General features: G+C 44.0%; 1 protein-coding gene across 3 annotated transcripts in view; it reads right to left on the bottom strand.

The window, feature by feature from the left end:
• Nucleotides 1-17154, bottom strand: part of LOC138299176 (butyrophilin subfamily 2 member A1-like) — a 143070-nt gene that overhangs the window by 91027 nt on the left and 34889 nt on the right. For all 3 annotated transcript variants that reach the window (XM_069237269.1, XM_069237268.1, XM_069237267.1), the window contains one exon: nt 9059-9406. In XM_069237269.1, coding sequence (XP_069093370.1) covers nt 9059-9406 — 348 coding nt within the window. The remainder of the gene's footprint in view (nt 1-9058; nt 9407-17154) is intronic.

Genomic DNA, 17154 nt, shown 5'->3' with positions numbered 1-17154 from the left:
ATTTGGACTAGAAAGAAACAGGGTCCAGGTTTGCAAATTTCTTCTCAAGTGACTTGTCTGGCTTATGTGACCCGGCTTAGCAATTCAAAGAGAAAGGAAGGATCTGCGCACACTATCGCCCCCCAAAGCAGATAGGGAGGTGATGGTGGACACCTCACAGTATTCTGTACTACATGGCAGCCCCTCGCATGTGATGATGGTTGTTGCCCCGTTCCAGCACGATGCACATATGCAGCCTAAGACGGCACCATGCCAAGCATGACAGAAAGCGTAACTCCTCCATCCATCCTAGACCATGCAGAGGCACATACGACAAGCAAAATGGTGCCCTTCCATTGCGCCCTAAAGATATTGTCGTCTCTGATATGTGGGGGTGACACCCATTGCGCTCATCCCAGAAAGTAATGTCCACAGCGGACACATAGCATGTCAGCCAACAAACTATACGTGGACCGGATGAGATGCCGCAACACACTGCACTCTACCCATTTATGTGGGAGCCCAGAGACAGCACAACGGAACCCGCTTTTGCACAGGTGACAAACCTCCCCCAGGCCTTGCAGGGAGTCCTTGCTGCATCTAATGCTACGGTAGGTGCTGGGTAAATTGGAGGGTGTGGGGTCAGGCAATAAGCAGGCCACTAGGGGTGAGCACACAGAAAGATGGCAATCATTCTGGAAAATTCCCCATGTCAGCCTGTGAAAAATAAGGTTTTGCTATACAGCTCAGCACATGGACATCTTGAACCAATGACTTAAGCGGTGTGCCATCTGTGAGAGCAGCGCTATGCATGGGTCAACCCCTTATGTTTTTTATATATGCATTATAGTGTTCTATCCAGCATGGTCTGAACCATAGGCTTCAGAGTGATTTACATGAGTGCCCAGTCCCCATTTTCATTTTATTTATTTTTGCAATTTTATATATTTGTTATACATATTTTTTACACATCTGTTATATATATATGTTTATACATATTTATATAGCATGGACATGGCCAGAAGGTATAATAGCGGTTTACAACAGTAGCAGGATATATGGGTTACAGCGAGTTACAGTAATTAAACTCAGATGTTTACATCAGTAGATGCGTGCTGGAGTTTCCACATGAGACAATTACAAGAGCTGGTCAGAGGCCATACACAGTTAAAGCATCGATTTAGATGGTATTGTCACATAATGGAGTTAGTTTGGGTCCTGGTGATGAGAGTACTTGAGGTCCATTTTGAAGGTGACTAGACAGGTGGTTAGGCCGCGGGAGGCAGAGAGTTCCAGATTCTTGTGGCGCTACCAGAGAATGACTGGTTCAGTTATCGTTCTCTACTGAAGGTGGGGGAGGGTTCCAGAAGCAGGGACTGGGCATTTCTGAAACAACTATTTGCACCAGAAATTTTCAGTTTCTCATATAGGTAGGTGAAGAGGAGTGCAGCGTCCTCTTGGTAATGCAGGCGGTTTTGAACTATGCCCGCTCTTTAATTGGAAGCCACTGGAGGGTTAGCAGGGCAGTAAAAATATGGTTACATTTCTCGAGACCTAAAACGAAGCTTGCTGCTGCATGTATTGTTGCTCTCAGTGGGTCTAGACGAGAGACTGCACCACTGTTTTGAGATCTTGTTCTGGGATCAATTGTCTGATGCCCCAAAGCTGCCTATGTGTTTCAACACTTGACTACAGCCACATTGCCATAGGCAGGGCCTTGCATGTGACTGTACGGTGAAAAGCAAAACTGGTCTCCCTCCAGGCCTCCCTATCTCAGTTCCACCCACAGCCCCCTTTCAAAGCTTACCTCCAACCACGCAGTCCATTCGTTCCGGGGTGAATCCTACACAATGATGTCCACTGGAACAAATGCCGGTTACCACAAAGGTCCATCCCTGCCAGATGACCCGTTATACGACCAGATTTGCCCTTACCCCTCCCCTCCTGACACACAGGGTAAAAAACCGAGGGGTGCACAGCCCCGCCACATATGTTGTCACTATGGGTACAACTGCCACCCTATCTAGCAATGAAGCAACACTAGGATGGTGTCCCCTCTATATGGCCTGGTGTGGTGAGGCCAGCTGCATTTCCTGGCGTGTCCTCAGGTTTTATCATCTGGGCAATCCTTCTCGAGGCTTGGGATCTTGAGGCCGGCTTCAGGACCTAATGGGTAATGGAGGGCTGTCCTTAAATTATTCAGACTCACATTAGAGTAAAGACCTACGCAACATAATTTAGTATGAGACCTTGACAGATTTGGGGAGATTTGGGGTTGCCCAGACCTTCGGACTTGTTTCATTGTGCCGGCATTAGGGTCGGCCTGCTTTCAAAATTGTGCTCTCTTGGAATTTAGCAGTCCTGCCAGGTGCCGCACATAAAGCTATCAGCAGAAGTTTACAACAGATGAGGTAGGAGCGGAGGGCTCACTGGGAAATTATCAATGCCTCCTACCAGTCATGATAAATCGCATATGACATGTGTAATAAAGAACATCTTCCAAAGAAGATAATCATCCCCCAAAGTGGCTTGCAAGCTTCCAAACTGCCACTCTAGCCAGGATCTTTTTTATGTATGGCTTGATAGTACAGCTTTCTGCTTATGTGATCTTTAAAACAATAGCTTTAAAAAGCAGAACTGAGAGAGAGGCGTAGGCTCTGTTTACATGTTGACTACCAAGAGTACAGGATTTGAAAGGTACTTCTCACCTCTTTTCTAATGCTGCTTGTACGCACCGAGCTCATAGTTTTGGCAATCAGACGGAAAAACCACATGATGGGATTCACATCTTTCAAAAGTACTGTTTTGTATGCACAGAATGTGGCAATGTATATCAGGCGCTTAGTGAAGAAATGAAGCTGAAAGGACAGGGCATCCACATTTGTCTTTTTTAATGCTGTTTATAAGCATGCCAAACAGTCAAAAAAGGAGAAACACAGATATCTGTGTTAAACATAGGATTAGGATTTGCTTCAAGCCCCAGACCAGGTGTTTGCAAGATCCGCAAGGAGTAGAAGATTTGTTTTGAACAATACAGCTGTTGTGTTTACTGTAAAGGAACCCAAAGAGAATGATAACAATACTTACTCCATGTTGGAAAAAAAAACAAGATTTAACCCCCCAGCAGGAACTATGTCATATGAGTTATTAGAATATTGGAATGTTGGAAGCTCCAATGAAAACAGTGGAGTGCTCAGGGCTTCTAATGGCTGGTAGAAGCCGGGAGCACCAACATTACAACGTTTTTGCTCACAGCTGTTGGTGAGAACAAAAGTCTCATGGAGCCTGAGGGGATTTCAATTTTTTCAGCCCCTACAACAGATTTCAGTCCCCTCGGGCTCCATGAGGGCTTTGTTTTATTATTATAACGTTCTGCCCTCTAGAGGCAGAACGTTCAAATAGCCTTATAGCTAGTAGCTCTTCCTAGCTGGGCTATACCAGCATTAAAGTCCCGCTCCATTGTTAAAGGCCCTTGCCTCCGGTTTGGGCCTTTAACACTGGAGTGTGCCTTTAGTGGCCAGTATATTAGCTTTTGAACACATAATTCATAACCTCAAAAAACTAACTGAACAGGAATTACTAAGTGAACCATACACTCTCCAATCAATAATAATTCAACTAGTAGGCAAAGGAGACCTGATAGTTATGATGCAAATACAGATGTACGAAGATGAATGTAAAAGACTTCTAGTTCTATTCGATTAAAAAAATTACAAAAAGCTTGGACGAGGCGGTTATTTAGAGGCAAGGCAGGAGCGCATGCGTGGAGAGGAGGAAGGGTGCACTGCAGCACCACCTTCCAGGCCAGTGAAAAAGGTGAGCACGGTGAGCCACCAGAGAGCACTCTGAAGGAAGGGCAAGGCCTCTCACACAGAGAATGACCTCAAGCCCCAGGCAGTGTTTGCAGTCTTGGCGGCCTTTAGGGGAGAAAAAGTGGTGCGTAGTGACATTTCAGGCATTAAAGGAAACAGATATAAATGTAACATCATTGAGGCAGAGAAAATAAATTGCTAAACAAGAGGAGTTGACCAATATTGAGATGGAATGGGAAGTGCTATGTGAACTAAAAGTGGACAGTGGGTACAAGGAACTATGAACTGAAAGCAGGCAGTGAGATATGAAGCACTATCTATGGCCACTATGCTGTAGACTTAAGCAATGGAGAATATTTCGAAAAGCAAGTGAAAGGGAAATGTGTGTGGGTTACGAAGAAGGTTGAGGGACAAGCAGGGAAAAAAAGAGCTAGAGAGGCTCATGGTGCCACTGGTGATGGGAAACCTCCAGGTTGAAGTGGACTTGGGTTAACGGTGCAAACAATGTTGACAAAAAAGGTTGGCACAATTTTGAAGATGCCAACAGAACACGGTACAGCTCTGGGAGGTTGGTCCGATGATACGACATGGCTTCTTCTACAAGGCAGTGCGTGAAGCCACAGCCCAAAATGTCTGCAAAAGAGTGACAAGGGTATGAATAATGATTGGGTGAGGGGAGGAGCCATGAATGAGCGGTTGGAAGGGTGAGGATGAAGGCAATGAGTTGGAACTGGATTATGAGAATGAGAGTGATGAATGGGATGTGGGTGATCTGAAGCAATATGAGAGTGTACAAATTAGGGAAGAGCAGAAATGGGGATATGGTACCATCAAGAGTGAGCTAATGACAGGCAGAAGACATTTGGTGTATTGTAGATGCCTAGAGCTAAAAAAGCACACACCAAGGAGCTTGGAGGGCAGAGAAGCATCAAAAAGGGGAGATGAACACATCAGATGAAAGACGCAGCTCCACAATGTAGGGAAACTTGGTGGTCAATGTTGGACTTTAGTGAGGAGGGACAGTAAAAATAACATGAAGAATTCATTTGGCTTGGGGGACGAATGTATTTAAGAAGAAAAATAGCATTAGAGAATTGAAAAGACAGATCAAAAGAAGGGCAAAGCATTAGAAAAGGTAAGAAAGACAGGGTGATGAAGATATGTTACAAGGAGTTAGAAAGTGAGGATAGTAAAGACAGAAGGTAAGGGGATAATAAAAAAAGAGGGAGAAGAAAAGGATGAATTAAACACACAGAAAAAGGTTACGATATATTGGAATACCAATGCCTCTGTGTTAATTTTTGTCAGGGAAAACCAAGAGGAAGATATGGAAAAATGAATTTGTTGATGTTTTTAAATTATTGCACAGAGACATAAAATCTAAAGACGGGTCAAGGAAGAGGAGTGGGAACTGGCACACCACCCTATGATACCGACTACAAATTAAAACTGGACATCAGCCTTTTTAATCTACGCCAGTATGAATTGTGAGAAACACTAGGAGAGGGCGGTGACAATTTTTAAGTATATGGATATCACACAAAAGGCACAAATTCTTTTTGGCGGTTTACTTGGCAGTTATGATGAGAAATTCAAGGTGACGTTAACTACGAATCCAGACAAACCTAGTGGAGACTTGGATTCATAGTTACAGCTACAATGGATGTCTTTTACACATTCTATTGCGACAACCCTCACCTGGCTCCTGTAGCAGCACTCATGGCAAGTGGGCTACCAGTGACATATCTGCCCTTTTTGTACCATCCCATCCAACAAGGGACAGGTTCATATACAAATAGCCAAAGAATTATCACAGGAGCATATTGGGGGTTTCAAAAAGGGGTTTTGCCCATTGTAATTCTGCTACTTCAAACATGAGTGTTCCAAATACGGGGATGAATGGAGGTCTGCGGAGGGATGGAAACCCAAATGCAGCCTATCAAAGGGCGCATACTCCAGAAAACGGGGAAAGGTTGGGTGCATTGCTGGATTTTATACCAACAAGGATGTTGCAGTGAAGCTAGCCTGGTGTTTGAGGAAGGGTCTTTGTCTAGGCTACTATCGAAGGCCTGTGAATGGGAAGAAAGAAGATAGAAGTCTACACTTTGGGTTTATAAGGGGCTGGCGATGTCAGGGGTTTTAATGTATTACCAAGGTCAGTTGTTTCATGATGTATTTGTGAAGTGGTGAGTTCATAACTACAAACCAGTCTTACTAAAGTGGCCTTTTGTGCTAATAAAGGCTTGCAGTAGGAGTCTTACTGTATGACCTAAGGTAGGAGTCTTACTGTATGACCTAGGGGCATCGGGAGTAGGACACCCTGGCAGAGCCCTCCAGCATTCTTTGTAAAGATTTCTTGACTGTCACTATGTTTGGAATTTAAAAGCAGGCATTTCCTGTTTCTCAAAGAGCAGGCCCCTAATTGGCTTCTGCCATGACAACTCAGTACTCACCTGTCTCCACCTGCTCATTGTCTCTTCGATAAAGTGCTATGGCAACAATTTACAACAAAAATAAGTGTAGTAGTATTTACATCAACCACACATCCTGTGAGTGTTGTCAAGTAACATGGATAATATGATAATTGTATTCAACCAAACACAAAAGGGATGGTGCTTGATAGTTACCTATGCCCTACTACCCCAAGACATAAACTGTGTACTCAACAGAGTATAACTGATACACTGCAACAGGGTAGAACCACAGCACTCACTAGTTTCAATATGTTTGCAAGAAAAGAAATCATTAGGATTCCAGTCTGGTCCAATATTTTAATTGACGACTGCCATGTCTTCATCTGATTGCTCCATATATCGAAAGCAAACGTGTGTTTCGAAACATCATGTGACTTTTTCAAGGCGACAAGTTTTAAAGCAGCAAATTAGTCTTGTAGAATCCCCAAGCCAGAGTAACTGTTCAGATAACCTAAGGCCCTCTGGTAAAATCCTTGGTGAATACATAGCCAGATATATCCCACAAGACGTCCGGCTATAAGTAAGTCGAGATAATCTACTGGGATCCAAGTCCAAGATATGAGGTTGGACTCCCTGAGAACGAAACAGGCTCAACAACGTGCACCAACCTCGCGGTCACACCATCCGTCATTTTTACACAATGCAGCACACATAGAAAGAGGGAGAAACAAGGGGAAAGAAAGATTTTGTTATGTCTGGTTCTAGAAGGAGCAGCATTTTGCAGCAATCGCAGCTTTATTTACCTTAGTAAGTGTGAGTGTCGAATTGCATCAAAAGTCATAGGTGGTTGCAAGGGAAAGCATATATATATATATATATGTATATATATATATATATATTTTCACACACACACATATTATATATATATTTCCTAGTAGCAGTCGCCACCAGGTAGCTATACATAGGACCTTGTTTCAATAGAAAAAGATTTTTTGGTTTTGCTAATAACTTTGGCGCTGTTTGATGAATCTTCATGAAATTTCCCCAAAAAACAACGGGCATCTCTTCAGTTAATGTCTGAAAAGTTTCGGAGTGATCCGTTAAGCAAGGGCAGAGAAAAAGGGAGGGTCCTAAAACACATTTTCCTCATCCATTTTTCCATAGGGATTTTGTACAGCAAAAGTGCCAAAACCACTGAACGGAAATAAACCAAATATGGCAGAAATGTAGCTCTTGGTCCAGAAAGAGGCCTTTTTGTTAACTGGTGTAAATCCATTGAGTAATTTTAGAGAAATTAAAGGAAAATTAAATTTGTATATATAGGGACATGAAGGAATCGCTACTTCTCCCGACCTCGTGCTAAGATCTGATTAGCTGACAACACTTCAACAACGCAGTGTTGTTAGCCATGTTGGGACTCGGCTTCAGCTGTTACAGCTGCATTCTAGTTAGGCTCACATTTTAAACATACAAAACCACAGAAATTCACCTGTTCTAGTTACAGTTATACCAAGTAACTATAATTTGTGCTCTAAGTAACTCGCCATGCACTGCTAATTACCACACAAATTACAGCACTCATGACATCTTTGATAACATCATTGATAATATCAATGTAATATTTGCAATAAAACAATTTTGCGAAAAAACTGTGCACAGCGGGGGCGCAAGTTATAGTTACCTTGGGGCATGAGTTATAGTTACTTGAGATAACTTTAACAGGTAAATTTCTATGGTTCTGTACGTTTAAAATGTGAGCCTAGCTATAACATCCCTGTAACCTTTGTGTTTTTTCAATGAATTTCGACGTTTATTGTAACGTAAAGTAATTTTTATTAATATACGTTAATCCAACCACCAGCGTACACAGCCGTTGGTCGTGTGCAGTGCCAATGGCTCTGCAGGGCCTGGCCTGCGGCCAACCCCATGCTGCACACCGCCTTCGGCAAAAAAGCTTTTTAAAATTTTTTATAGGTGGATCGGCTGAAATTTCAAAAAAAGAAAGAAAAACAAGCAAAGCTCCCGGGTGGGCCACATCCTGGGGCCATTATAATTTTGAATGCGGTGGAGGGGTAACCGGACACCTGCAGCCTCTGGGGGGCCCGTGCGGATCCCCTTGAGGAGCCACTGATGGCCTTCGGGACCTCCACCCACCAGGGCCGGCTCCTGCTACGTCCGGGGTGCCCACCCATAGGACATAGCCGCTTGCTGTGATTTGGCAGGAGCTTTGACAGCTCCCACCAAGACACCGCAAACACTCTGTTCTTAGTGAGGGAGAGCTGTCAAACAGCTCTCCCTCACTGCGAGCAGTGGTTTCCTCTGTTTCCCTGCCCGCAAGCTGCAGGCAGGGAAACAGAGGAAACTGCTCTCACAGAGAGGAAGCTGCTTAGCAGCTCCTTCTCTGTGACAGCAATGCTGGCTCCCACAGGAGGTGGGGAGCCGGCTGGGACATCAAGGGCCTTCAGGCGTACTTGAGATGACTCTAACAGGAGAATTTCTATGGTTTTGTATGTTTAAAATATGAGCCTAACTGTAACGTCCCTGTAACCTTTGTTTTTTTCAGTGAAATATATACATATATTTCTTTTTTTAAGTAATATAAGGTAATATGAATATTTCATGCTTTCTTTAAACTGCAGATTTTATAGTTACAAGGCGTATTATGGAGGGCACAGGCAAAAGTGGCCCTAAAAAGCTTTCTCTTTTGAAACCCTCTTTGAAAGCAGAGCTTCATAACTTTGATTTCTTTGTGGAAGAAAAATGACAGGAAATGCTTACTGAGCAGGAACAGACTGGTTCCAACCAACTCCCCCCCACAAATGCATCTTTAGAACCAATACCATATCCACTGACCTTTGACCATGAGCTCCAGCACATCCTCGTTATAGTACGTGTCTGACTCAAAGTAACACCTGTACTGCCCTTCATCTGTGACTCTCACAGGGTGAATCCTTAATGTCACACTGCCGTCAGTAATAGTGTCCATGAGCAACTGAGTCCTGCCGTGATACTCCGGCAACTGATGATCTATGTGCTCTGCTCCTCTCCGGTACAGCAGAACAATGGAATCCGAGTGCTTCCGGTACCACCTGATTTCCATTTCCTGGGCACTGAGTCTAGGTGACAGGCGACAAGTCAGCAGGGCCTCTCCACCGACGGTGGCTACCACTGGACCTTCTGGACCCAGGACATCAAACATGGCTGCAGAATGTATGGACAAAATGCAACAATATAAAACATAAATCTATTCTTTAGAAAAGGAATAGCATATCATTATCCAAAATACCACTAGAGATGGCCAACAACATATTATAGTCATAATTATCACCTTCGACATTATAATAACAGTGATAGTAGATGGCCCCTAAAACCCTGGGATTGTTTCCTGCACCCATATAAACTAAATCCCAGCAGTGAGTGATCAGGGACAACTAAACCATTTTTAACTGTGAATGGGACTCACTGTCGTGCCCCTGAATGGTTGTCCACTGTGCTCCTGTGCCTATGCACCTACCTCATCAATTAACTGCTTCTGCTACATCTTGAACCAACTATAATTTCCTGCTTAGACCAGGCTGTCCTTCAATCTTGTGATTCAAGTAACAATGCACCTCTATAATACAGTAAAAAACAAGTAACAAACAAGTAGGTATGCATCTTCCACAGTCCTCATGCTTCTTTGCCTCTCCATGCCCAAAGTCATCTTCACCATTCTGTGTTTCCTCGATCTTATCTGACACCTTTTACATTCACATTGATCATTACATACCTACTCCTACTCCCATTCCGAACTATCCCACTTGACCCATCCTCATCTCCCTTTGAACTCTTGGCATCCATCATACCTTTTATTTCAAAGTAAGCCTACAAGCCACTGGCTTGTGCTTCCCGTAAAAAGGTCAAAATCCACATAAATCATACGGTGATGCTCACTCTCCACCGGGTTGCTTTATTGCGATCAACAAGGCCTAATTTCATCCACAAGACCGAGCCACAGTGGTTACCCTCCACACAGCTACACTACCTTCGCCTTCTGATGCAAAGATGCATGCATGGTTTTTGAAGTTGGAATCATTGTTAACAAATGTGTCTCCTTCATTCCCACTGCACTCCTAGGCCGCTGGTCTATTCTCCCATAGCAATCACTTTACTAACTTGAGTTATACTTCACATACATGTAATATACTGTGCTACAGGAGTTATTTCATAGGCTTCGGCTCAATCAATGACTCTGCCTCCTCTTTCTGTCTTCTAATGGACTTTGGTGACTTCAATCTCTGCTTTAAGAACCTACAAAAGGTTATTCGCTCTATCCAGCTACTTCCTTCCATACATAATTCCACATCTCAAGATCCCATCAAAATGTAAACATTCAAAGAAATCAATCCTGGACTAACTAGGCCACCTACCAATGCTCCTCCTTCCTTTAACATCTCAAATACAACACCCTATACAGCTTTCATCTCTACCCCAGCTCACTTTCTCTGCCCTACACACGCTGCCAGAGATTATGCTCTCTACATACACCGTTGCATACCGCCACAGTGCATATAAAGACATGTGTGTTGCCTTAACAACTAAGCTCATCCCTGCCAAATTAACATATCAACTCAACCTTATTGCTTTAATCCAGTCTCACTCTGAACCTCAGCACCTGTCCTGGACAAGCAACTTTATCATCTACCAGTTACAATACAGCACAAAACTTTGTCCAGCTTTGTACCAGCAACTCTGCTTCTGGCTATGTCTAAATATTCACCACCATCAACTAATTCAGCAGCCTAACTGCTGCCCGTTCTGCTCCCATACTCCCCAAGCCCACACTCAATACAGACACCTCGATGCTACTAACCCACCTGTACAGAACTGATACCCTTACTCTCATTAACTAGAACACCTTATCCTTGATCTGACCCCTTCAGACGTCAGTTTCTCAAGGCACAGATCCAAGTGCTCTGCTCTATCCTCTTTCTTCAACTGTTTCTGAGTTTAATGGCTACTACCCACGATTAGTAGCAATGGCCTTAGCTCTGCCAAAGGAGAATGGCAGCAGATTTCTTTTCTCTTTTTTCCTATCCTGCAGTAGTCCAGAATCCCAATTTCCCTTCTTTAAAACTCTAAAGCATCTAGTTTTTGATTTTATCACCAGCTCTATTCTCTCTTTCGGCACGGTCTACCCATTTCAGTCTAGTTTTCTGCAACCGCACCGTGAAAGAGCTTTTGTGCATCGCTTTTGTGCATCAATCAGGAGTATTGATTATTAACAATGTGCACACTATTACATTACACCTGATTTCACAATTATATATTCTTGGGTTGATACTTCTGCTGGTGAAAGGATTTAGCTATGAATTGTTTAAGTGTTTTCCTCGCTTATGCTAACTAGGTCTCAATTAGGAATCAGTGCCATCTTGTTTATAATTTTGTTGCACAGTCAAGAAAGACATGATTTGATTATTTGTGAGTCAAACTGTTGACATTTTTCCAAGTATCTTCCGCTGCATGCATTTTACATTCATTCACAATGGTTCACTATTGTTTAAGTACCCAGTTTGCTTTGACCCCTCCAGGTGGCATTAGGTAAGAGGGGTTGAATCAATATTCATGTATTGAGTTAGCCTTTAGGGGGTAGGGCTGTATGACAATTTTTAAATCATTATTCTATTTTGTTGAAAATGTATTTCTTTGTTCACACCACAATGTTTGTGCAGTTTTTAAATTCTCCTATGGGGAAATCCTCAATTTAGGTGGTGAGTCAGAATCTTTGTGAGTTCTACTAGGGATGATTTGATCGTGTAAGCATCTTTTAAAATTTTAAGAAACGAATGTTTTTAAATTGTTTGTTGGGCATTTTAACCTCTGAAGGTCATTTTTTGGCTTTCACTCTTTTTTTGGGGGGAAATTCTTTTTAAAATATAAGGGACTGGAAAAAACTAATATTTCCTTCTTTGCTGGATTCACATGTATTGGGGCACATCCTTGTTTCTGTGTGTGTCTCTGGGGGTATAACTTGGTTTTCTACCTCATAGCAACCTCGGGCCCGTGTTCAGTGGTCCCCGGTTGCTTGTTTTTTTCTCTCCTCCCTACTTCCTGGTTGGGACCGACTAGACCGCCATTTTTGTTAGCGGTCTAGTTGTTTTTAGGCTCCAGAGCCTCGTTCGGTTCCCCTGGCTCATTTAATGCCGGAAGGACGCCGGCCTGGCACCTGATTTGATCGTGTAAGCATCTTTTAAATTTTTAAGAAACAAATGTTTTTAAATTGTTTGTTGGGCATTTTAACCTCTGAAGGTCATTTTTTGGCTTTCACTCTTTTTTTGGGGGGAAATTCTTTTTAAAATATAAGGGACTGGAAAAAACGAATATTTCCTTCTTTGCTGGATTCACATGTATTGGGGGCACATCCTTGTTTCTGTGTGTGTCTCTGGGGGTATAACTTGGTTTTCTACCTCATAGCAACCTCGGGGCCCGTGTTCAGTGGTCCCCGGTTGCTTGTTTTTTTCGCTCCTCCCTACTTCCTGGTTGGGACCGACTAGACTGCCATTTTTGTTAGCGGTCTAGTTGTTTTTAGGCTCCTGAGCCTCGTTCGGCTCCCCCGGCTCATTTAATGCCGGAAGGACGCCGGCCTGGCACTTGATTTGATCGTGTAAGCATCTTTTAAAATTTTAAGAAACAAATGTTTTTAAATTGTTTGTTGGGCATTTTAACCTCTGAAGGTCATTTTTTGGCTTTCACTCTTTTTTTGGGGGGAAATTCTTTTTAAAATATAAGGGACTGGAAAAAACGAATATTTCCTTCTTTGTTGGATTCACATGTATTGGGGGCACATCCTTGTTTCTGTGTGTGTCTCTGGGGGTATAACTTGGTTTTCTACCTCATAGCAACCTCGGGGCCCGTGTTCAGTGGTCCCCGGTTGCTTGTTTTTTTCTCTCCTCCCTACTTCCTGGTTGGGACCGACTAGACCGCCATTTTTGTTAGCGGTCTAGTTGTTTTTAGGCTCCTGAGCCTCGTTCGGCTCCCCCGGCTCATTTAATGCCAGAAGGACGCCGGCCGCGCAGCGGGCGTGCCGCTGGCGCGCCAAAGGCGTGCCAAAGGCAAGCCCGTCTGCGCCCGTCCGCGCCCTGAAGCGCCCTGAAGCGCCCAGAGCCCAGAAATGCTGCTCTTTTTACTACAGACAGGTTAGTCTACTCTCCCTTGCAGCTTTACGCACTCAGAGGGGCAGGATCTGGCCCACCTCTCTCAGTACCCCCTGGGTCCTATGCCTCTTCTTTCTGCCCGGCCTGCCCTAGTTCCTCTAAGGCTGTTTCACCCCCCTTCTCCCCCCCATCCCAAACGAGCAACATATTGCTCCTCAACTGTCGTTCTTTACCAGCGCACTCCCTTCACATATATACCCTCATAGAAGATCTTTCCCCTGACGCCTTGTTTCTTACCGAAACCTGGTTGGGCAATGACTCAGCAGTAGATATCTGCAATTCTCTACCCTCCACCTACTCTATGGCGCATGTAGATCGACTCCATGGAAGAGGTGGTGGTATAGCCATTATCTACAAAAATACCTTTCGGTGTACCACCTTCCCCTCTGATATCCCGGAGTGTGAAAGCTTAATTTTCTCTCTCTATCTCTCCCCCACTTTTACCTTTTCCGGTATGCTTCTCTACCGACCCCCAGGACCTTGCACTCGTTTTTTAGATTCCTTGCCGGAAGTCGCAGCTAGTCTTATCTGTAAATCCCCTAACTTTACTATTCTTGGGGATTTTAACATCCACCTTGATAATGAAAACTGTCCGCACGCCAGGTCTCTACTTGCGTCCCTCACTGCGCTTGATTTAACTCAATACGTAATAGGACCTACCCATACCAAAGGCCATACGCTGGACCTCCTATTCAGTAATCTCCCTGTTCTTACCACCCTGCCGTCCCAGCCCCTAACCTGGACGGATCATTGCCTTTTATCTTTCTCTTTCCCTTATAAGGTTACTCCAGATGTGCCGTCTACCTCCTTAACCTTTGGTCGCATTTGGTCAAAATTGGCTCTTGGGGAATGGCGCGCTGCTCTCCAGACCTCCTTTGGGGTCAGCAGCCCCTCCACCTCCGCAGATTTGTTTAATGAGTGGATCTCCTCCTCTTTGGATAGTATTCTGCCCATCAAATTAAGATCTAACAAGCCCCCCCATAAGGCTAAACCTTGGTTCTCACCTTGTCTGTTAGAATTAAGAAAAAAGTGCAAAAGGTTAGAAAGATCTTGGAGAAAGAATTACAGTCCCACCGAAAGAGAAATATATAGGCAATCTGTCAGACTCTACCCCCAAAACATTAAAGCCGCCCAGTCCTCTTACTACGGAATAAGAATAGAAAACTCCTCCTGTTCACAAAAGGAAATTTTTCAGATTTTTAAGGAATTAACCATAACCCCTATGCCCTCTCCTCCCACAGAGCCCTCCACTGAATACAGTAATCTTCTGGCATCTCACTTCAATGACAAAGTCATCAAGATATACTCTGGGTTCCCTTCTTCTCCTCCCCCAGGTACAGTAGAGTACCAAACGATGGATCCCTCCCTCTCCGGAAGCACATTAACCGCTTTTGTACCTCTCACTGACACCGCTACTACCAACCTTCTTCTTCAAATGAAATCGGGCTCCCCCCTAGACCCCGCCCCTCCTTCCATCCTCTCGCGAGTTTCAGATATTATTGTACCTCCCCTTACAAAAATACTGAATCATTCCCTATCCTTAGGTTTCCTCCCCCCTCTTTTTAAGCATGCCATCATTAAGCCTCTTTTAAAAAAACCGAAATTGAACCCATTTCTGTTAGAGAATTATAGACCCATTGCTCTCCTTCCCATTTCAACAAAAATTCTGGAGAAACATGTTAACCACCAATTAACCAGCTACTTAGAGAGCCATGAACTCCTTCACCCCACTCAAATGGGTTTCAGAGCCCATCATAGCACGGAGTCAGCCCTCCTTACAGTGACGGAGTCAGCCCGGCAACTTCTGGACCAAGGGTCTCATGTAGCCGTGATTCTACTTGATCTCAGCGCAGCTTTTGATACGGTGGATCACAACCTTCTCTGCTGTAGGCTCTCTGAATTAGGGATAGGAGGCCTAGCATTGTCCTGGCTGTCCGCTTTCGTCAAAGGTAGATCTTTTCAAGTCCTGGACCGAGCCTACTTCTCTGATATCTTTCCATTGACTTGTGGAGTTCCTCAGGGCTCCTCCCTGAGTCCAACTCTTTTTAATGTTTATCTATCCCCGCTGGCTAAAGTGATCGCTCCCTACAATCTGTCTTTGGTCACCTATGCCGACGATACTCAACTTGTGGTGTCACTATCTAGTTCTGGGGATTCGTCGGCGGCCAACCTTTCGTGTTGCATGAAAGACATTGGAGTTTGGATGATCCAGTCTAAGCTTAAATTTAATGATGGAAAGTCAGAAGTCATTGTACTAGGCAATGCCCCCCCAGCCCCTCCCCTTTCACTATACTCTGAGGCCTTCAACAATCTTCCTCCTCCCAAGGACCAGGTAAAAAGCCTTGGTTTTTGGGTGGATTCTCGCCTGACCATGGATTATCAAGCAAAAAGAGTTTCCTCTACATGCTTTGGCATTTTAAGAGTCCTTAGGAAAATCTTTAATCTTCTTCCCCCTATGGCCAGAAGAATCCTTGTTCAAACTCTGATCCTTTCCCGTCTGGACTATGGGAACTCACTTTTTCTCAGCGCCCCGGCTTATGTCATAAAAAGGCTGCAAACAGTCCAGAACGCAGCTGCCAGGCTTCTTGTCAATCTTCCCAGACATTTATCCGCTAAGCCTGCTTTTTCCATACTTCACTGGCTCCCTATTAAGCAGCGTATTTATTTCAAGACCCTATGCATTGTTCACAGAGCCCTGCAAGATAAGGGTCCAATGTTCTTCAGAAAGCGGCTATATCTTTATGTCCCCTCTCGAAGTCTAAGGTCCTCCTCCTCTCGACTTGTGACCATCTTGCGGTCTAAGAGAGCCTGGGGGGGCAACTCCTTCTCCACCAAGGCCGCTTGTCTCTGGAATGATCTTCCCTCTGAACTCCGTCATGAACACTCAGAACTGCTTTTTAGAAAAAAACTTAAGACCATTCTTTTCTGTAGGTAGCTCTCTGAATTCTCCTATTGCTAGCACTGGTCAGGTTAGGTTTAGCGCTGGGATGCCTTCGGGTCACTACGCGCTTTATAAATCCTTAAAACTAAAACTAAACTGTCCATTTCTTACCAATTTTGTTGCACATTTGGGACAGAGCAGTTTTTTTACTTTGTCACCTTTCAGTATTAGAAGGTGTGCAAAGTACGAGAGGGCAGACCATAATGAGCGGAGAGGAAGCTTAGGGGAGAAGGTGGCATAGAGAGCAAGATAAGATGAGGTCAAGAAGGTGTTTTGAGGAGAGAAAGATCTTTCCAGGAAGCAGGAGAGAATGCTGGGGCATTGAGACAAGGAGCGGACCTTTTTCTGGCATGGGTTAGCTTGGCTTGCAACAGCTTTTAGACCACATGTTGGTGCGGGGTGGCAGTGGTCTGAAACTTATGTTTCATTCCAACGAGCAGTCAGCAGTCTAGGGTTTGACAGGTGTGAGAAGACACATTCCAATGTAGTCCACTGGCTCTGCAAACTGATATGTTGGGTAATCTGCACACTGTGTATTTTCGTAAATTGACAGAGAACTTAGACAAGTGCCCAGGGGAGACGACAAAAAGATACACTTTCACAGCCACTTGGGAAGTTAAGTCTATGAGATCTACCTAGAGTGGTGAAGTATAATCGGAAACTTAAAGCCTAATTAATGTAAAGAATCTAGAGACCTTGCTCATCTAATTTTCCACTGCAAATCAGTAGGCTCCTTCTTCAACAATGTTTTCTCCTTCATCTCAAAACTTTTCAACATACACCCCAAGAAGGAATTTTGATTTCTAATCAAAGGC

Source organism: Pleurodeles waltl, chromosome 6 (genome assembly GCF_031143425.1).
Source record: "Pleurodeles waltl isolate 20211129_DDA chromosome 6, aPleWal1.hap1.20221129, whole genome shotgun sequence".
Classification (NCBI taxonomy): Eukaryota; Metazoa; Chordata; class Amphibia; order Caudata; family Salamandridae; genus Pleurodeles; species Pleurodeles waltl.
Note: the sequence above shows the minus strand (reverse complement) of the source record. Positions and strands in the feature narration are given on the sequence as shown.